The 20,906-nt window shown below is 40.5% G+C and overlaps 1 protein-coding gene, 1 long non-coding RNA gene and 1 pseudogene across 18 annotated transcripts in view; 1 reads left to right on the top strand and 2 right to left on the bottom strand.

Annotated features, from left to right (window-relative positions):
- The window catches only part of LOC148772975 (frizzled-3-like), a 318,270-nt pseudogene that overhangs the window by 239,121 nt on the left and 58,243 nt on the right, over window positions 1–20,906 (bottom strand).
- Window positions 1–20,906, top strand: part of LOC148772976 (uncharacterized) — a 75,611-nt gene that overhangs the window by 5,641 nt on the left and 49,064 nt on the right. For 5 of the 12 annotated variants that reach the window (XR_016037030.1, XR_016037033.1, XR_016037027.1 and 2 more), the window contains exons 2-6: window positions 3,207–3,369; window positions 13,134–13,362; window positions 13,458–13,673; window positions 14,578–14,781; window positions 15,190–15,300. This is a non-coding gene — a long non-coding RNA (uncharacterized LOC148772976). Of the gene's footprint in view, window positions 1–2,428; window positions 2,544–3,206; window positions 3,370–5,711; window positions 5,817–13,086; window positions 13,363–13,457; window positions 13,674–14,479; window positions 14,782–15,189; window positions 15,301–17,030; window positions 17,447–18,182; window positions 18,930–20,906 lie in introns of those variants that run through there. The other 7 variants (XR_016037029.1, XR_016037028.1, XR_016037035.1 and 4 more) reach the window with 7 other exon arrangements.
- LOC129549102 (ferroxidase HEPHL1-like) overlaps window positions 1–20,906 on the bottom strand; it is an 80,014-nt gene that overhangs the window by 18,035 nt on the left and 41,073 nt on the right. For 2 of the 6 annotated variants that reach the window (XM_088834573.1, XM_088834572.1), the window contains exons 5-10: window positions 19,337–19,476; window positions 19,064–19,195; window positions 17,090–17,301; window positions 13,301–13,451; window positions 3,306–3,518; window positions 308–450 (exon numbers count right to left, since the gene is read on the bottom strand). In XM_088834573.1, coding sequence (XP_088690699.1) covers window positions 308–450; window positions 3,306–3,518; window positions 13,301–13,451; window positions 17,090–17,301; window positions 19,064–19,195; window positions 19,337–19,476 — 991 coding nt within the window. Of the gene's footprint in view, window positions 1–204; window positions 451–3,305; window positions 3,519–13,300; window positions 13,452–17,089; window positions 17,302–19,063; window positions 19,196–19,336; window positions 19,477–20,906 lie in introns of all 6 variants that reach the window. The other 4 variants (XM_088834569.1, XM_088834570.1, XM_088834571.1 and 1 more) reach the window with 3 other exon arrangements.

Here is a 20,906-nt window from a genome sequence, read left to right as displayed (position 1 = left end):
GCGCTCGCTCAGACCCACGCGCGGGGCCCGCCAGCCTCTCGGAGACCACACTGGCTTCAGACCGCTCCCTCGGAGGGGGCCGGCGACTTCCCTAGGCTTTCGTGTTCCTGGGTGACATGTCTGTCCGCCAGGACACGGCAGACAGCACCCGGGCCCTTTTAGGTTCCGCGTTTGCCGAATATCCATGCCCGTGTGCGAACCCACCCCGGAGACGGCGTTGGCTCGGCCTGTGGTACCTTTCCCCTCCTGCGTCCAAGTGCTGCTTTTCGAACTCCCAGTTTTTGTTAGGGGCATAATCCCATTCTACCTCTTCAGCGGCGATGTAAAAGGTTCTTATCATCCCATAGGGCTGTTCAGGAGGGTCCTTATTGCCGCAGCTCCTGACCTCATGTATCTGATGCATGCCTCTCGCCAAGTGGTGCAGGGTGGAGCAAAAGACCCTGAAGACGCCTGGAAGAGAAATGGCTTGGCGTTCAGAGCGATGCTTGAGCGTTTGCTTTTGGTTTGCTAGCAAACCTCCGTAATTATTACAAAATAACCGGTCAGGTGGATTTTTAAGATATCAACCCTCTATAGCATTTAAAAATAGGACCCTAAGAGGAATAAATTACTTGTAAATATATTTACGTATGGGGGAAAATACCATCTGAAACTCATCTGTCATGTCCAAAAACAAAAGAAACTTGTAAAGTTGCTGCCAAGAAATGATTTCTCTGGGTCTCCCCTATTGTACACACCTATTAGAGGATAGTCACTCCTGGAAAAATCATTGATATGTATCTTCTCCCAGCCCAGTTTAAAGGAACTAATTACTTGCCTAGACAAAGTTCAAATTAGGTCAATCTTCTGAAGTCATGGCTTTTGCCCTAAAGGTTTTCATAAGCTATAAGGTGCAATATACAAATAAACTATTACTCTTAAAGCTAAATGTATGTTTTTCATTAAGCCCTTGAGCAGAGGAGGGTCTCATTTCCAGTGGTAGGTCTACATCATGCCAGATGAAAAGGAAACAGAAACAGCAACCATCATATCTGACTGAGAACCATATGATTTTTTAAGCTGAATTTTCTAGATGCCTTGGCATCAGATATGCATATTTTAATTAAATTCACCATAAAATCATCATACAAAATCAAATTATTGGAAGATGTTAACTCAGGGAAATTATTGGATCAACAAATCTCCTCTAGTTGACTCTGTTCTCAGAGGTGAATGAGAGTGTGGGTCTCATTAACTATCTTCAGTGCACAGAGATAGCATCTATCATGTCTAAATATTCCCAAATTATCCCTTCCGGATGAGCCCAAACCATTGGTTCATAGGGTACCCTAGCACGCTCAGGCAGAAACAGTGACCCTCTGTAAAAACAAAGAGAAGACCCTTCTGACAACAGAGGTGGCCAGACCTTCCCCTGCCTGTGCTGGTCTCCAGGCAGCCCACTATTTGTATGCTCATCATCCCTTCAACAGAGGAAGAATTTTCTTTTCTAAGAATAAAGAGGCGCTTAAAGCCTTGATTATGGTGATATGCTCACAGATGCATACCATTTCCACACTCATCAATTTACATGTATTAAATATACAGCTTTTTGTGTTTCAGTCATACATCAACAAAGTGGTTTTAAAAAGGAAAGATCGAAGAGGAAATGTCTGACTTCCAGCTGACAGGCTACTCTACCCATGTTTGGGCACTCCTTTCAGCTTAGAGGGTGGGGCGGCAATAGGTGAAATGACTCAGCTTTTCAGCACTCGCTGATTTATACTCACTGCCAAACATAAACAGGAAAGCATTGTCATGTAGCTCTTTAGAAGCCTGGAGGGCCCATGAGTAAGTAACCATGTCCCTAAAATTATTCCAGCCATCTCTAGCTTTGAATGCTCTTTCTATGGATTAAAACTATTTGGCTGTTTCCCTTTTGTCCCCTTTCTGGTCTTGAAGAGTGAATTTTTTAAAAGTAATTGTTCCAAAGGCATCCCTTGGGGTGATTCATAATTGATCAATCAATTAACATAGAAAGGTTGAATACTAGAAGCTTACAAGGCAAGGATGGAGCTCCTAGTCTGAGGCAGTTCTTTGGCAAATGTTTTGAAGCTCAAGCCTCTTTTTTTTTTTGCTTTTATTTATTATTTATTTTTAATCGATGTATTTTATTTGGTAGGTAAGTCATGGAGACTTTTCCTCTCTCAAACAGATAACTGAATCATGGAGAAAAGATGCATTTACACTGACAGCAGCCAGAAGTGAATGTTGAGGCGGGGTTAGGTGGCTCCCAGGGTCCATATGTTTTCTATATATGTCTTTCATGACTAAAAATTTTAGATTTGTCTCAGGTAGAAATGTTTAATGTGTAAAGAGGTGACGTAAGTCATATTTACTACTTGTTAATAGAAAAGAGTAGCTCTGAAGAGCTCTATCTGCTTTTCTCTTTGAATTTTTTTCCCTCAAGTCTCAAATTCTTAACCAGTGACAGAGAGTGGCATCTACAATGCAGTTCCAGTGTGACAGAAAGAAGTAAATACCGATTCATAAAGGAGACAGAGCAGGCAAGTACTTCTCTTGAGTAGCATACTGGTTTCATTTTAAGACCAATGAAAAAGTTGGTTTGGAGAAACACGTTGAATATCCACAGCATTTACTAGTCTTCTTTTTCATCAGAGAGTATATGTTGCCAAATATTACTCTTTATCTTTTATTAAAATGCCCCAGTGACCTAATTAACTTGTTAATCTCTAAAAGAAGGGATGGGTACTGGCACTTCGATGGGCTCTCCATGGACTCTGGATCCAACACAGCTTGCTTTCTGGGCACCCAAGAGAATGACAATAGGCAAGTCCCTGTTTGGACTCATCAAGAGACCACTATCAATCTCTCGAGAGGGGAGACAAGTTCACATCTACAACCTGGAAGCAACCACCAGGCTGCTCATGTCTGGTTGATGCTTCCGAGCAGCAACTAAAATGAAGTTTGTGTTTAAAGAGAATAAACAAGCAAACAAAAGTACTCTTTCTTGGAGCTGAACTGTTCATGGATATAAATCAAGAGCATTCTCCTAGAATTTGTGAGGCCAGGTCATTTAGAGGACTCCTGCTTCTGCTTTCTGGATGTTATTAGATGCTTTTCCTCTGTCCTTCACATTATGTGTTTGAAATACAATAGTTAGGATTCTCTGATTCTACTCAAGGCTCTGTTTCCTTCTGCACCCCCAGAAATGCCCAGATTCAACCAGTTTCTTCTGGGGGAAGACCCTAAGAATACCTGCCTGAAGATAGGAATCTGGTCACCTGAGCTGGCCCTGCCAAGTTTACCTGCACGGTCTGGCTGCATGAATGCCGTTGTGGAGACATGCGGAAACAGCGCCAGAGAGTCCCGGTGAGTCCCTCGTAGGTGGATGGTGTTCCCTTGAAAATAAACTCCATGCATGTCCGTGTCGGTGCCCATTCCAATCAGATGCCAGGAGACTCTATCCATTTTGCACATGGTTAGGCCTGGCTGGTTGCCATTCATATAGCCATTAATAGCTAAATGGAAGGAAAAGGAGAGCAGAGCCCACTATTATTTTGTAGATGTGCTGAAAACACATCACCTTAGTGGAGGATTATCAGTGCATATGGAGGCAGTGGTGTTCAAGTTAAAAATTTACAGAAGATCCTATTATCAGAGAATAAAGAGTACTAGGAAAAACTCAGGTGGTATATCAAATTTAAATGGAGACTGAAATTAATAATAAATAATGAAAATACACTAAAACTGTGAAACTGTTCTATATAACAATGTATACACAGGACATGAATTCTAAGAATTAATAAGAAATAAACAGGTTGTTTTCTGAAGCAATTTTTTTCTGACAAAATTATTTGATAGCATTATATCATATCCTTCATTTCATATTTTGGTTTGGAGAGTATCATCCTTGAAAAAATATTTACAGATTTCATGAATTTCCCCAAAGTCTTTTTTTTAAACTCTTGATATGGAAGTCATTTTCTTTTCAGGCTCTTATCCTATCATCTCCCTTGTTAAGTGTCTTTTCCTCAGTTATTCATTTAATTCTGTCACATCCTCATTTGCCAATGGCTTTGCATTTCATTCTAGAAGTTATCAGACATCCCTTCAATGATTTTATGGATCTTGCATCACTTGAAAGACTTGCAATTGATTGACATTATATTTGCATGTCAAAGCAGTGAAGAGGGATTTGAGGAGTGGGGAAGGGACACTAAGTTTTAAGAGGTTCAGTCAGTCAGTTCAGTTGCTCAGTCGTGTCCGACTCTTTGCGACCCCACGAATCACAGCACGCCAGGCCTCCCTGTCCATCACCAACTCCCAGAGTTCACCCAAACTCATGTGCGTCGAGTCAGTGATGCCATCCAGCCATCTCATCCTTTGTCATCCCCTTCTCCTGCCCTCAATCTCTCCCAGCATCAGACTCTTTTCCAGTGAGTCAACTCTTCGCATGAGGTGGCCAAAGTATTGGGGTTTCAGGTTTAGCATCAGTCCCTCCAATGAATGGGGTCGCGGAGAGTCGGACACGACTGAGCAACTGAACTGAACTGAACTCCAATGAACACCCAGGACTGATCTCCTTTAGGATGGACTGGTTGGATCTCCTTGCAGTCCAATGGACTCTCAAGAATCTTCTCCAGCACCACAGTTCAAAAGCATCAATTCTTCGGTGCTCAACTTTCTTCACAGTCCAACTCTCACATCCATACATGACCAGTAGAAAAACCATAGCCTTGACTAGATGGACCTTTGTTGGCAAAGTAATGTCTCTGCTTTTTAATATGCTATCTAGGTAGGTCATAACTTTGCTTCCAAGGAGTAAGTGTCTTTTAATTTCATGCTGCAATCACCATCTGCGGTGATTTTGGAGGCCCCCAAAAATAAAGTTTGACACTGTTTCCACTGTTTCCCCATCTATTTTCCATGAAGTGATGGGACCAGATGCCATGATCTTAGTTTTCTGAATGTTGAGCTTTAAGCCAACTTTTTCACTCTTTTCTTTCCTTTCATCAAGAGGCTTTTAGTTCCTTTTCAGTTTCTGCCATAAGGGTGGTGTCATCTGCATATCTGAGGTTATTGATATTTCTCGCGGCAACCCTGATTCCAGCTTGTGGTTCTTCCAGCCCAGCGTTCCTCATGATGTACTCTGCATAGAAGTTAAATAAGCAGGGTGACAATATATAACCTTGACGTACTCCTTTTCCTATTTGGAACCAGTCTGTTGTTCCATGCCCAGTTCTAACTGTTGCTTCCTAACCTGCATATAGGTTTCTCAAGAGGCAGGTCAGGTGGTCTGGGATTCCCATCTCTTGAAGAATTTTCCACAGTTTATTGTGATCCACACAGTCAAAGGCTTTGGCACAGTCAATAAAGCAGAAATAGATGTTTTTCTGGAACTCTCTTGCTTTTGCCATGATCCAGCGGATGTTGGCAATTTGATCTCTGGTTCCTCTGCCTTTTCTAAAACCAGCTTGAACATCTGGAAGTTCACAGTTCACATATTGCTGAAGCCTGGCTTGGAGAATTTTAAGCATGACTTTACTAGAGTGTGAGATGAGTGCAATTGTACGGTAGTTTGAGCATTCTTTGGCATTGCCTTTCTTTGGGATTGGAATGAAAACTGACCTTTTCCAGTCCTGTGGCCACTGTTGTGTTTTCCAAATTTGGTGGCATATTGAGTGCAACACTTTCACTGCATCATCTTTCAGGATTTGAAATAGCTCAACTGGAATTGCATCACCTCCACTAGCTTTGTTCACAGTGATGCTTTCTAAGTCTCACTTGACTTCACATTCCAGGATGTCTGGCTGTAGGTGAGTGATCACACCATCATGATTATTTAAGAGGTTAGTCCTTGAATAAATAATTTTGCCTTATGATAATTTTGATTTTCCAACCTCAGTAAAATAACTGACAAGACGTTGAATAATGATCACTTAGATATGAAAAGTCTTTGTACCTCCAGAAGTGCAAACTGCTTTTCTCTTTGACATCAACCTCAATTCACTACAGCGGCTACATGCACCCCCTCTGGGGGATGACTGCTATGACTGAGTACACTGAGGGGCGACTGCACCTAACTGCGTCTCAGGCTTGATGTCCCAGAGAGAGACACCCCCACTCCACTCCTCCTACGGCCCGTCCACCACACACGTAAATGGTCTCCTGTTAGAATCTCATTGTCAAGTAAAATTACCTTTTGTTTCTTTATCTGTTGAATGAGTGGTGTTTGGTAATTTTACTCAAATATCTGGAATTATTAGCAGAAGTTCCAATAAGGCCTGGAGCTGCTGAGAAGAATATCACACTTTCTGAAGGAAATCTTTGACCATACTGTTGCAAATAAACTGTCTTGTCCATTGAATGTTAGAGATGTCATTGTAACTTTTTTTTAATTTATTTATTTTAATTGGAAGCTAAATACTTGACAATATTGTGGTGGTTTTGCCATACATTGACATGAATCAGCCATGGGTGTACATGTGTTCCCCATCCTGAACCCCCCTCTGACCTCCTCTCCATCTCATTGTAAACTGTCGTGCTAACAATTTAGTCCTCGGCTGGCTGGTAGAGAATTCTCTGTTGCCCAGGAACTCCAGTTTAACACTTCTCTTTCCTGGGAACTCCCTGGTGATCCAGCAGTTAGGATTCCACATTCTCACTGCTGGAGGCCCAGGTCAGGGAATTAAGATACCACAAAGCTGTGTGGCATGCCCTCACTCCCTCCAGAAAAGCCTCTTTTTCTGGAACATTCATTCATTCATTTATACAGTCAACAAGCAGATTGGAACATAGACTGTATAACACGAGCAATGCAAACACTGTATGCCAGGTAAGGCATTTTCTCTTTGGTATTGTGGCCAACTTTCTCCTACTCATGCAAGCAAGACTGGAGACAAAATTTAATTTATGATTAACGTGAAGCTTAAACTAAATACATAATTTCCTTGAATTTTGCCTTAAACATGACATATTCTGCAGGTTTAAAATATACAGATGTATTTCAAATTGCCAAACCAGCAAGGGACTGGATTTGACATGATCCATTAGGTTGCTTTCTGTTTTCTATATATAGGCTTCTCTGTATATAGATCCCTTTTGCAGCTTTTCCATTAAGGAATTGCTACGTTTCCTAATTTATAGCTTAGTTTACCTTTATATGGGCTATTAGAAAGGTTGGGAACCAATTTTGTCTTCAGTTATAACAAATTATTGTTGTAGAAGATGATGTTGGAAGTGCATTAATCCTTGTTTTCCATTGGTCCAAGAAGGGGTTCAGTTGGAACAGAGCATCCGAGACCACAGAATTCTGAGCTGGTGCTGTGGGTCACTTGGAGCCTTGAACATTTTTAGGCTTCCATGGGAGAAAGAGAGACATTCTTTTGCACTTCTTTAGGAGAGAAGGGGAAGGCTATTTCACTATTTTCTCATAATGTTTTAAAAGCAATAAATAGATGCTATGCTTGGTCTTAAAACAAGGTCTGTTATCTTGCCATGTTTGCTTTAGGCATTGAAATAAATTTTTATTGAAACATATTTGATTTATAATATTATATTAGTTTTAAGTGTATAACATGGTGACTCAATATGTTTATAGATTATACTCCATTTAAAGTTAATATAAAATAATGGCAATATTTCCATATGTTGTATAGTATACCCTTGTAGCTTATTTATTTTATTCATAGCAGTTTTTTTTCTTAATCCCATAGCCTTATCTTACCCCTTCACCCTTTCCTCTCCCCACCGATAACCATTAGTTTGTTCTCTGTATCTGTGAATCTGTTTTTTCATTGTTGTTGTGTATATTCATTTGTTCTATTTTTTAGATTCCACATATAAAGTGAAAGCATACAATATTTGTCTTTCTCTGTCTGACTAATTTCACTAAGCATAATATTCTCTAGTTCCATCCATGTTGTTGCAGATGGCAGAATTTCATTCCTTTTTTGTGTCTGAGTTTTATTCCTTATATATATATATGTATATGTATGTATGTATGTATACATACATGAACATTGGGCTGCATGCATCATTTTGAATTAGTGGTTTTGGGGTTTTTGTTTCCAGAACTGAAATTGTTGGATCATATGGTAGTTCTAGTTTTATTTTTCTGAGATACTTCCATTTGTTTCTCACAATGGCTGCACCAACTTACATTTCCACCAATTGTGTATAAGGGCCCCCTTTTCTCCACAACCTCTCTAACATTTGCTATTTGTGTTCTTTTTGATGATAGCTATCCTGACGTGAGCTGATATCTCATTGTGGTTTCGATTTGCATTTCTCTGATGGAGCAATGTTGTTGAGCATCTTTTCAGGTGCCTGTTGGTTGGCCATCTGCATTTCCTCTTTGGAAAAAATGTCTCTTCAGTTCTTCTGCCCCATTTTTTAAAAATTTTAATTGGAGGCTAATTACTTTACAATATTTTATTGGTTTTAATCATATTGTCTGTTTCTTTGATCTTGAGTTGTACAAGTTGTTTATATTTGTTGACTATTAATCTCTTGTCAGGCATATCATTTGCAAACATTTTCTCCCATTCAGTAGGTTGTTTTTTCATTTTGTTGATGGTTTCCTTTGCTGTGCACAAGCTTTTCAATTTAATTAGATCTCATTTGCTTATTTTTACTTTTTTTTCTTTAGGAGACAGATCCAAAAAACTATTGCTGGGATTTATGTCAAAGAGTGTTCTGCCTCTGTTTTGCTCTGGGAGTTTCACAGTATCCAGTCTTACATTTAGATCTTTAATTCATTTTATTTTTGTATACTGGTGTTAGAGAATCTTCTAATTTCATTCTTTTACGTGTAGTTGTCCAGTTTTCCCTGAAACATTTATTGTAGAGACTGTCTTTTCTCCTTTCTATATTCTTGCCTCCTTTGTCATAGAGTAATTTACAGAAGCACATGGGTTTATTTTTAGCCTATTCTGTTCCATTGATCTGTGTCTGGGTTTGTGCCAGTGCCAAACTATTTTGATTACTATGCTAAGCCACTCCAGTCATGTCCAACTCTTTGCGACCCTATGGACTGTAGCCCTCCAGGCTCCTCTATCCATGGGATTCTCCAGGCAAGAATACTGGAGTAAATTGCTTTACCCTCCTCTGGGAATCTTCCCAACCCAGGGATCGAATGCTGTGTCCCTTATGTCTCCTGCATTGGCAGGCAGATTCTTTACCACTAGCACCCAGGAAGCCCCTTGATTATCTGCAGTCAGTCAGCATTGAGTCCTTCAGCTTTGTTCTTTCTCAAGATTCGTTTGGCTTTTTGGGGTCTTCTGTATTTCTATACAAATTTTAAAAGTAATTGTTTTAGTTCTGTGAAAAATGCCCTTGATATTTTGATAGGGATTGCATTGAATCGGTAGATTGCCTTGAGCAGAATGGTCATTTAAAAATATTGATTCCTTCAATATAGTAAAAATGAATATACTACCCAAAGCAATCTATAGATTCAATGCAATCCCTATCAAGCTACCAACGGTATTTTTCACAGAACTAGAACAAATAATTTCACAATTTGTATGGAAATACAAAAAAACCTGTCAAATAGCCAAAGCAATCTTGAGAAAGAAGAATGGAACTGGGGGAATCAACCTGCCGGACTTCAGTCTCTACTACAAAGCCACAGTCATCAAGACAGTATGAAACTGGCACAAAGACAGAAATATAGATCAATGGAACAGAATAGAAAGCCCAGAGATAAATCCACGCACCTATGGACACCTTACGTTTGACAAAGGAGGCAAGAATATACAATGGAGAAAAGACAATCTCTTTAACAAGTGGTGCTGGGAAAACTGGTCAACCACTTGTAAGAGAATGAAACTAGATCATTTTCTAACACCATACACAAAAATAAACTCAAAATGGATTAAAGATCTAAATGTAAGACCAGAAACTCCTAGAGGAGAACATAGGCAAAACACTCTCGGACATAAATCACAGCAGGATCCTCCATGACCCACCTCCCAGAATATTGGAAGTAAAAGCAAAAATAAGCAAATGGGATCTAATTAAAATTAAAAGCTTCTGCACAACAAAGGAAACTATAAGCAAGGTGAAAAGACAGCCTTCAGAATGGGAGAAAATAATAGCAAACGAAGCAACTGACAAAGAATTAATCGCAAAAATATACAACCAACTCCTGCAGCTCAATCCAGAAAAATAAACAACCCAATCAAAAAGTGGGCCAAAGAACTAAACAGACATTTCTCCAAAGAAGACATAAAGATGGCTAACAAACACATGAAAAGATGTTCAATATCACTCATTATCAGAGAAATGCAAATCAAAACCACAATGAGGTACCATTTCACGCCAGTCAGAATGGCTGCTATCCAAAAGTCTACAAGCAATAAATGCTGGAGAGGGTGTGGAGAAAGGGGAACCCTCTTACACTGTTGGTGGGAATGCAAACTAGTACAGCCACTATGGAGAACAGTGTGGAGATTCCTTAAAAAACTGGAAATAGAACTGCCATATGACCCAGCAATCCCACTGCTGGGCATACACTCTGAGGAAATCAGAACTGAAAGAGCCACGTGTACTCCAATGTTCATCACAGCACTGTTTATAATAGCCAGGACATGGAAGCAACCGAGATGTCCATCGGCAGAAGAATGGATAAGAAATCTTTGGTACATATACACAACGGAATATTACTCAGCAATTAAAAAGAATACATTTGAATCAGTTCTAATGAGGGATGAAACTGGAGCCTATTATACAGAATGAAGTAAGCCAGAAAGAAAACACCAATACAGGATACTAAAGTATATATATGGAATTTAGAAAGATGGTAATGATAACCCTGTATGCAAGACAGCAAAAGAGACACAGATGTAGAGAACAGTCTTTTGGACTCTGTGGGAGAAGGCGAGGGTGGGATGATATGGGAGAATGGCATTGAAACATGTATATTATCATATGTGAAACGAATCGCCAGTCCAGGTTTGATGCATGATACAGGATGCTCAGGACTGGTGCACTGGGATGACCCAGAGGGATGGGATGCGGAGGGAGACAGGAGTGGGGTTCAAGATGGGGAACACATGTATACCCGGGGCAGATTCATGTCAATGCATGGCAAAACCAATACAATATTATAAAGTGAAAAAATAAATAAAACTGAAAACAAAAAACCAAAAACAAACAAACAAAAACATTGATTCTTCCTATCCAAGATCACAGTATATCTTTGTCATCTGTTTTCGTCTTTTCCATCTTCAGTTTCCTTCATCAATGTCATATAGTTTTCTGAGTACAAGTCCTTTGCCTCTCAAAATAGGTTTATTCCCAGGTATTTTATTCTTTTTGATGAGATGGTAAGTGAGATTGTCTTCTTAATTTCTCTTTCTTATAATGCACTGTTAGTGTGTATAAATGCAAGAGATTTCTGTATATTAATTTTATATTTTGCAGCCTTCCTAAATTCATTGATGAGCTCTAGTAGTTTTCTGGTGACTTCATTAGGATTTTCTGTGTATTGTATGCCACCTGAAAACAGTAATAGTTTTACTTCTCCCTTTCCAATTTGGATGACTTATGTCCTTTTCTTTGGATTACTGTGACTTAGACTTCCATCATTACGTTGAATAAAATTGGCAAGAGTGGGTATCCTTGTCTTGTTCCTAATCTTAGAGGACCTGCTTTCCGCTTTTCACCATTGAGTATAATGTTGGCTGTGGATTTGTCACAGTTGGCTTTTATTATATTAAGGTATGTTCCCTCTATGCCCACTTTCTGGAGAATTTTTTATCAAAAATGGGTGGTGAACTTTGTCAAAAGCTTTTTCTGGATCTACTGAGAGGACCATACTGTTTTTACTCGTCAGCGTGTTAATGTGGTAGACCACATTGATTGTTTTGTGGGTATTAAAAAATCCTTGCATCCCTGAGATAAATTCTACTTGATCATCGTACATTATCCTTTTAATGCATTATTAGATTCAGTTGGTTAATATTTTGTTGGGGATTTTTGCATCTATGTTCACCAGTGATTTTGGCCGGTAATTTTCCTTTTTCTGTGTGATACTTTTGTCTGGTTTTGGTATCAGGGTGATGGTGGACTCATAGAATGAGTTTGGAAGCATTTTTTCCTCTGCAATTATTTGGAATAGTTTTAAAATGTAGGTGTTAACTCTTCTCTAAATATTCGGTAGAATTCCAATTCTACCATACGGTGAAGTCATCTGATCCTGGATTTTTGTTTGCTGGGAGTTTTTAAATTACTGACTCAATTTCTTTACTGATAAGTGGTCTATTCATATTTTCTATTTCTTCCTGATTCAGTCTTAGTAGATTGTACACTTCTAAAGACTTGTCCATGTCTTCCAGGTTGTCCAGTTTATTGGCAAATAGATGCTTGTAGTAGTCTTTTGTGATCCTTTATATTTCTGTGGTGTCTTTTGTAACCTCTCCTTTTTCATTTCTGATTTTATTGATCTGGGTCCTCTCCATTGTATTTTCTTGATGAATCTGGGTAAAGATTTATCAGTTTTATTTAACTTTTCAAAGAACCAGCTTTTAATTTCATTGATCCTTTCTATTTTTGTCTCTATTCACTTATTTCTGGTTTTATTTGAAATTTTTCTTTTTTCCTGAAGTAAGCTTTTAAATTCTGTTTTAGAACTGTTTTTGCTATCTCATAAGTTTTGGATTGTCATGTTTTCATTTGCATTTATCTCTAGGTATTTTTTCATTTCCTGTTTGATTTCTTCAGTGATGCATTGGTTGTTTAGTAGTATATTGTTCAGCCTTCACCTGTTGTGTTTTTTTTTTAGTAGTTTTTTTCTCAAAGTTAATTTCCAGTCTTATATAGTATTGTTTTCAAAAAAGGTGCTTGATGTGTTTTCAGTTTTCTTAAATTTACAGAGGCTTGTTTAGTGACTTAGCGTATAATCTATCCTGGAGAATGTTCTGTTTGCACTTGAAAAGAATGTGTATTCTGTTGCTCTGGGATGAAATTATATATATATATATATATCTGTATATACACCCACAGATATATAACAGTAATTTTCTATGTTTATTATGTACTGTGACCTTTGCTAGTTCAGATTTTGTATTATTTTATCTAAAGCTGATGAAGTGATTTAGAAGTATTAATTAAGTCTCACATCTCTTGAGATGGAGAAGTTTCACCATGCCTTGTGAGGCTGAAGCCACAACATATTTCAGTCATGACCAAGGACAATACCCAAGAAACCAAGCTTAAGATAATTAAAGCATTCCACACATTTTCACTTCAAATGTGATTATGATTTGACTTTACAAGAGGAAACAATTTTTCATACCGTGCATTCGGTTGGACTTCACAAATTCTTTGTCCTCCTTGTCAATGCTGGAGGGATGCCAGGTAAACTTCTGAATATTTTCATCAAGATACCTGCTCAGATTCTCATCAAAGACTGTGATTAGTAGGTAAAATTCCTTGTCTATTCCTTTCTACAGAGAAGAAAGAAATGAATGAATGCTTGGAGGACTTCTTAGCTCTACTTTGCTTTCAAAGTTAACACGAAGTAACACAAAGTAAATGAGGATCAACATCAGCCACAGATTTGCTGGATCATTTTGGAAATCAAGATTCTGATCAATTCATTCTACACCCAATAAATTCATCTTCCTCATTATATCCTTTTCCCTCCCCATGTGACCTCCTCAGAGGAAGTAAGTCCCTGTTCAGAAGTTTTCCTAATCTGCGGTTCTCCTGTTCTCAGGCACCATGCTATTTTTGTCACTTTCAACTCCGTGTCCTGCCCTCGGCCTCTCTGACCTCATCTCCTTGTATTCACACCCTAGCTCACTCCAGCCACCCTGGTCTTTTGCTCTTCTGTGAACACACCTACTTCATTCCTGCCTCAAGACCTTTTCACATGCTGTTCCCATTGTCTAGAAGGTTCTCCTAGGTCTTGCCTGGCTCCCTCCCTTATTCCCTTCCATTCCCTGCACCAATATCACCTCCCCGGAGTGCCCTTGCCCCAACCTAGCTAAAAGTCCCTCATCTTCCCTCCTGCCTGCAAACTCACTCACCTTTCCACACTCCACTCTTCTTCATAGCACTAATCTCCACCTAAAATACTTTATGTATGCACTTAAATGTGTGACTGCTGTCCCACTGTAATGTAGGCTTTGATAGGGTAGGGAAGTTTTGGGTATCTCTCTGTATTCCCAGTTCCAACAAAAATGCCTGGAAAACTAGACACTTAATACATGTTTTTGAGTGAGATAATGAATTCAAGTAATTCATGGCTTTGCTAAATGATATTGAGTTGATAATGAAGGACTAATTCCCATTGTGGATATTCCTAAACCATCTATTTGAATATTACTGACCACAAAGCATACTGAATTGTCAAAATCTACTCTTCTTTAAAGCTGAACCAGCGAAGTACTGTGTTTTCTGTCTCTCAACCATCTTCCCACCTCTAACAGACTCCCTCTCAATCTACGCTTCATCCTGTCGTCTACTCCAGAGGGACCCTCACCAGTGCCATCGGATCACATCTCTCTCCTTCTCAATATGGACAATACAATGCAATTCACAGTGATTGGTCCCTGCCTACCTTTTCAGCCTCATCTCTTGGCCGTTCCCTCCTGACACCTGAACCAAAGCAAGCCCAAGATCCTTGCAGCAATCTGAACTTGCTGTGTTCAGCAGGCCTCTGACCTTGATGCGTGTTCTCCCTTAACACTGATGGTCTGCCACCCGAATCCAACTTCAAGGGGCAGCTTAGCTGTCCCAGCTCTGTGATGCTTTCTTAACTCCTCATTGAAGGTAAGGTATTCTTTGCTTTACGTTCTTACTATACCTTATGGACACTTACTGCTTTTATCACATGGTGTTTTAGAAGGCAATAGTTTTAGATCATGGGCTATGGAAAGAAACAATGTAGGCTTAAGATTTTTCAAGATAAAATATTAAAACTGGAGGGGGAATAAGGGATCAAATATATTTGGAAAGATATTGGGTTCTAGTGCCATTCTGCTTACATGTTATGACAACCGAGAGAAATGACTTGTCTTCTCCAAGTCCTATTTCCCTCATTTGCAAAATGAGGATATGAGTTGTCCCTACTTCATATTTTCTGGAGGGCTAAATTTGATACTATATTTGACGCATCCTCTAGCAAATACTAAGTGCCTGGTGTTAACTGTTATTAACCGTGGCCGTGTTTGTCCACAGGATGAGAAGGAACCACTGAGAGGGACTCGGTCGGAGAGCCTCATCATCCGAGTCATCTGTACGGCAACTGGGTCTGTGAAAGGGGAAATTAGCCCAGGAGGAGGCTAGAAGGTAGGTATAGGACCCTGTGTAGTGATTAACTTTGTGTCAACTAGTTCGGGTGCCCAGATATTTGGTCAAACATATTTCTAGATATTTCCATGAGGGTGTGCTTGGATGAGATTAACATTTGATTCAGCAACTAAGTGAAGAAGATTGCCCTCCCTAGTGTGGGGGAGCCTCATCCAGTCATTTGAAGGCCTTAAGAGAACAACAAAAAATCTGACCCTCTCACAAGTAAAAGGGGATTCTTCTTGCCTTTGAACTGGAACATCATCTTTTGCTTGCCTTTGAATTCAAACTCAAACACAGCCTCTTCCTTTCAAGACCCTGCTGCCCTTTTGGGTCTCCTGAGTCTCTTTCTGTGACTCGCCCTGCATATCTTGAAACTTGTCATCCTCCATAGTCATGTGGGCCTGCTCCTTATCATAGTTTTCTTTCTATCTATATATACATCCTAATGGTTCTTCTTTTCTACAGAACTAGGATTAATGCCAAATATAAAATATACCATTTAAACAAATAGCCTGCTATTTCTGATTGGTAAAGTAATTCAAAATGATTAAGTTGCTGACTTTCCCTCTTTCTATCAGTGTGTTTAATATCATGTAGATATAGCTTGACGGAGTGGCAATGGCAAGCCACTCCAGTACTATTGCCTAGAAAATCCCATGGATGGAGGAGCCTGGTAGGCTGCAGTCCGTGGGGTCGCAGAGTCGGACACGACTGATCGACTTCACTTTCACTTTTCACTTTCACACACTGGAGAAGGAAATGGCAACCCACTCCAGTGTTCTTGCCTGGAGAATTCCAGGGACGGGGGAGCCTGGTGGGCTTCCGTCTATGGGGTCACACAGAGTCGGACACGACTGAAGTGACTTAGCAGCAGCAGCAGCAGATATAGCTTGAAATGCTATGCTTTGCCACCGCAATCAGTGTGGCTTAATCTAAAGCCTCTAAATTGGGACTTGCAAGAAAATATCTACTTGTTTTCTTGTTTCTTTGGTCATAGTGATTAACTCCTACATTATAGTGGTGAGCTACAGTGATTCTCAAACTTGGTTGCACATTGGAATCACCTGGAGATTCTGACTTAATTGGTCTGAAACACCTGAATAAAGGATGTCTAAAAGGGCTCCAGGTTTTTTTTTTAAAAGGTGGGGCGGCAGGTAAGTCTAATGTGTAGACAAATTTGAGAAAATTGCATGCGCGCTAAGTTGCGTCAGTCTTGTCCGACTCTGTGCAACCATATGGACTGCAGCCTGCCAGGCTTCTCTGTCTATGGGATTTTGCAGGCAAGAATAGTGGTGTGGGTTACCATGCCCTCCTCCGGGGGATCTTCCTGACTCGGGGATCTAACCTGCAACTCTTATGTCTACCTGCATTAGCAGGCAGATTCTTTATCACTAGCACCACCTGGGAAGCCCTTGAGAAAATCTGCCCCCTGCCCCCCAAAATATCCCAATTTACATTCTATATAGGTCTCCGGAGATTGTAGAATCAAAGCAATGCCCAGCGAAAGAGTCACCAAATTCCAGCCAAACAAGCAGAGATCCTGGCTTTCTGCATAGGCATCAGTAACTTTCAGGTCTTCAATTTACAGTAAAATTAACTTAAATAAAAATTTGCATCTTAAATTTATGAAAAATAAAATAAAATCCTCATTATGTAGAAGTCGATTTCCAGAGCACTGAGGAAAAAATTCACCTTTTTGTAATGGACGATTACTATTCACTCTCTAGCCACAGTCCTGACCTCCCTCACAGACAACCCTGTGAGCCCGGCGACCTTTGAGGCCTACCTGTGTCGCATCAGCATTGAGAACGCCCCTTTTACAGACTGGCAAAGGCCCTACAAGGCCAGAGCTCGTGTCCTTGATTGGTTCAACCGCTGAGAAGTAAAGATAAGTCAGACAGGGTGGGTCATCAGCTGTTGGGCCGACACTTTCAGGCACCGTCCACCTGTATGTGAAGATCTCACCTGGCTTAACATGTGCCCCTGGCTTCAGAAATCCTGCGGAGACAAGTAAAACAGCTATTCAAAGCAACAACCAGGAATGAGAAACTTGTCAGACTGGGTTTTCCAGCTCAGGGTGCATCTCTGTCTGATGATGTGCTTTGTGGAAGGACAGTTGTTTCCACTGTATGCTATCAGAGAGGTCAGTGCCACCATCTGCTGTTTTACGAGATAGATGCTTATATCAAAGGACTATCTTCTTCACAGTTTATACTTAATATCTTCATAGATACTACTTCTTACTCAAATCTCAAGTTTAGCAAATATTAAAAGAGTGATAATTGTCTTTAAATTATCTTAAAGACTGATAATTACCCATTTATATATCAATGTAAATCCATAAAATATCATTTAATACCTTCTATGATGTGGAATTTACTATATTTGGCCCTTTAGAGGATACCCCAAGAAGTTGAACAAGAGACCTACCTTTACAGAGTTTTAAATCTAGAAGGTTGAACTAGGAAATAACCCAAATAACTCCAAGTTAGAGGAGGTAAGCAAAGGCACAAGGTAACAAAGCTGGTAAATGGCAGATCTGGGATTAAACCCAGGGCTGATTCCAAAGACTTTTTACTTGACCTTCACATTGTATTGTCAAATGAACACATTGAATCTCTTCAACTAGACTGAGGTCAGAGACTTCCTGCATTTTGTCCAGGGCTTGCAAACAGGTACGCAGTAAGTTTTCTGAGATGTACAACAGGTTTCAGCTGTCATTACGGTTCTTTCTGCAAAAGTCATCGTGAGCATTTTGACCAAGGAAGAGAATGCGGGCACAGGAGACGTTGCTGCAGCAGGCAGGGGGTACAGGGTGGGGAAGACTAGGGAATTGGGGAATACTGCCTCTATCCTTTCCTTCTCTGTTCCCTCCCCAGCACCGCAAAGCCTGCTCTGGACTGGGACCAGCCTCATACTTGGGAATAAAGAAGTATCTCAGGAGTCATGGTGTCTGCTATAGCGATGAGAAAGGCTTCCCACACAGCCAGGATTTCCCAAGAACATTATTATGAATGGAAGTACAGTTCCTGCAGCCACTGGGTAGAAGCTGCTCTTCTTACATGTAGACAGCCTGTGCTACATACTCTGTGACTGGGGGATACATATGTGATGTTAAGCCCACAAAAGTTTTAAATAAATATCTGCCCATAGAGACAAAGCAAAGCCCATGTGTAAGAGTTTCATTTCAACAAAATGTCGGAAATCAGATTTTCCCCTTAGCCTTACCCAGAGAATCCCATGCAACTGCAGCAGAAAACTCTCCATCTTAGAGGAGTGAGACAGTGAAAGTAACCCACTTTGAGATTTATTATGTGACTGAGAGTAAAGGAATGGCATTAACATTTCCTAAGTATCTACTGTGCGCCAGACCCTGTCCTGAATTCTGTCTGAAGTGATAGTCGCTCAGTTGTGTCCGACTCTTTGCGGCCCCATGGACTGTATGTAGCGCCCCCCAGGCTCCTCTATCTATGGAATTCTCCACGAAAGAATACTGGAATGGATAGCCATTCTCTTCCCCAGGGGATTTTCCTGATCCTGGGATTGAACCCAGGTCTCCTGCATGGCAGGCAGATTCTTTACTGTCTGAGCCACCAAGGAAGCCCATCTATCCCTTCCCAAAGCCCTCTGAGGTGAGCATCATTCTCTGTACTTGAGAGAGGAGAACAGTAAGGTTCAGAAAGTTGAAAAAGCTGCTCAAGCTCACAGGGCTGGCAAGTAAAGGGCCCAGGATCCTCCCAAGGCACACACTAGGACTTACCATCTACGTTTGGGGCTGCATCAGAAGCTTTGTCATAGATCACACCATGGGGCAAAATACTGTAGACCTTGTCAGCTTTGTTGGCAAATGTCACTAATAGAGTGTCACCCACCTCTGCCTTGATGACGGGACCTGAGAAATGTTGAAAGAGGAGGGAGAAGAGATGAAAAGAGACAGAGAAGTGAATGGAAGCAGAAGAGTCACTCCCTATTAGATTACACGTCCCACTGAAACATCTCCCTCGTTCCAAATGTGACAGATATTTCACTGTACCCAGAATTCCAAGGTGGGCTTCTGCCTCAGAGAATCTCTTTCTTCGAGTAAAAGTTGCATCAACATACTCTGTGTACCGAGCCTTCCAGTATTTCCCTCCTATTCTGTTGTCGCCTTGTGTGAAGTAGAGCTCAGAGTCACTGTGGAAAGAGAAGGGAGTTGACTGGGAATACACCTCTGCACATCCATAATTAAATGCCTTAATTATGGAGCTTTATTGTATTGTCTTAGCCCATTCATCCACCCATCTCCCCAGAAAAGATAGCACAGTCTTCAGCCAAGTTCCCAGAAATAGTCAACCAGCCTTAAAAGTCTTCAGAAGCTCTTTGGTGCTCAAGCTCATTTCTCTCTTAGCCATTGTACTTTCTTCCCCAGAGGTCCAGCAACCGAAGGAGGCACAGGTAAACTTCTTACTTACCAATATTGGAGTCCCAGATGGCGTCCTACAAAGTAACAAAGCGCTAACTGTTTTCTTTGCAGAAGGAGCATCCCTCTCTCTCTTGCTGATGTCACTATGAATAGTCTCTGCAAATAGTAAGCTCTGATATCTGGCATGATTAAGGAATGGAGTATCTAGTGAACCGAGTAGGTTAATCAGTGGAGTTACCATATAAACTATATACACGAAATACCAAATTTCAAACTTGTGAATTACAATAACATAACTTCCAACGAGTACTATCCCTCCTCTGCTTCTGTCACTGGTACCACCGCTCTTGCAGACATGCCGGCTGTGTCTTCTTCTTCTGCCTCTTCCTCTTATCTTGTTCATCCTGACTGTGTAACCTTCCTGTTCTTCACCTTTATTTCATCTTTTCCTTTCCTTTCTTCCCACAACCACACTGCATGCGTGTGCTCCTCGCCTTGTGTTTAGACCATAGTATCAACCTCCTATCTATCTGTGCAGCATCCTCTATCTCACATTGGCTCCCTTGAGTTTTTTTCTCAGCATACGCACTGATACTCCAAAACCTTTAAAATAGTCATTTTCATTGTCATCTTATCTGCTCCAAATTCTCCAGTTGCTCCCATTGCCAATCAAGTAAAGCTCAGACAGACTGGAGGACCTCTGCAGAGGACATCCGGTTTGCTCCGGCCCTCTCTCCACTGCTCTGTGGAAGTGCTCATGCCCCACGCAAACCCCTCACCTGTCATTCACTCTGCTCTCGTCACTCTGCTTTATGGCAGATGCTTTGCAGTAACCCCTGCATCTAAAATTTCCCTCTCTTTCAAATTCACTTGCATAAATTCTATCATTCAAAAGACTCTACCTTAGTTTCCCTTCTTTTGTGACGTATTTCTGGCTGTCTTCACTCTCTCTACATGCCCAGAGAACTCACTGTCTGGACAGCTCATCTTAATCTTATTTGTAACTTGCAAAGTCACTTCTCTTCTCCTGTATATTCAGCTTCTTTCTGTACCTGAGATCGGGGACATTATCTTAGACCTTCCTGCATCTCTCATGTCACTTAGTACATAGTGTTTTCACATATTACACTAAATATCCATTGAATATAGCTTGATATTTCATATTTTATAAGGTGCTTTCTAATTTTGGAAGGCTTCTAAG

Source organism: Moschus berezovskii, unplaced genomic scaffold, assembly GCF_049115385.1.
Source record: "Moschus berezovskii isolate FMDL1 unplaced genomic scaffold, NW_MosBer_1.0 29, whole genome shotgun sequence".
NCBI lineage: Eukaryota > Metazoa > Chordata > Mammalia > Artiodactyla > Moschidae > Moschus > Moschus berezovskii.
Note: the sequence above shows the minus strand (reverse complement) of the source record. Positions and strands in the feature narration are given on the sequence as shown.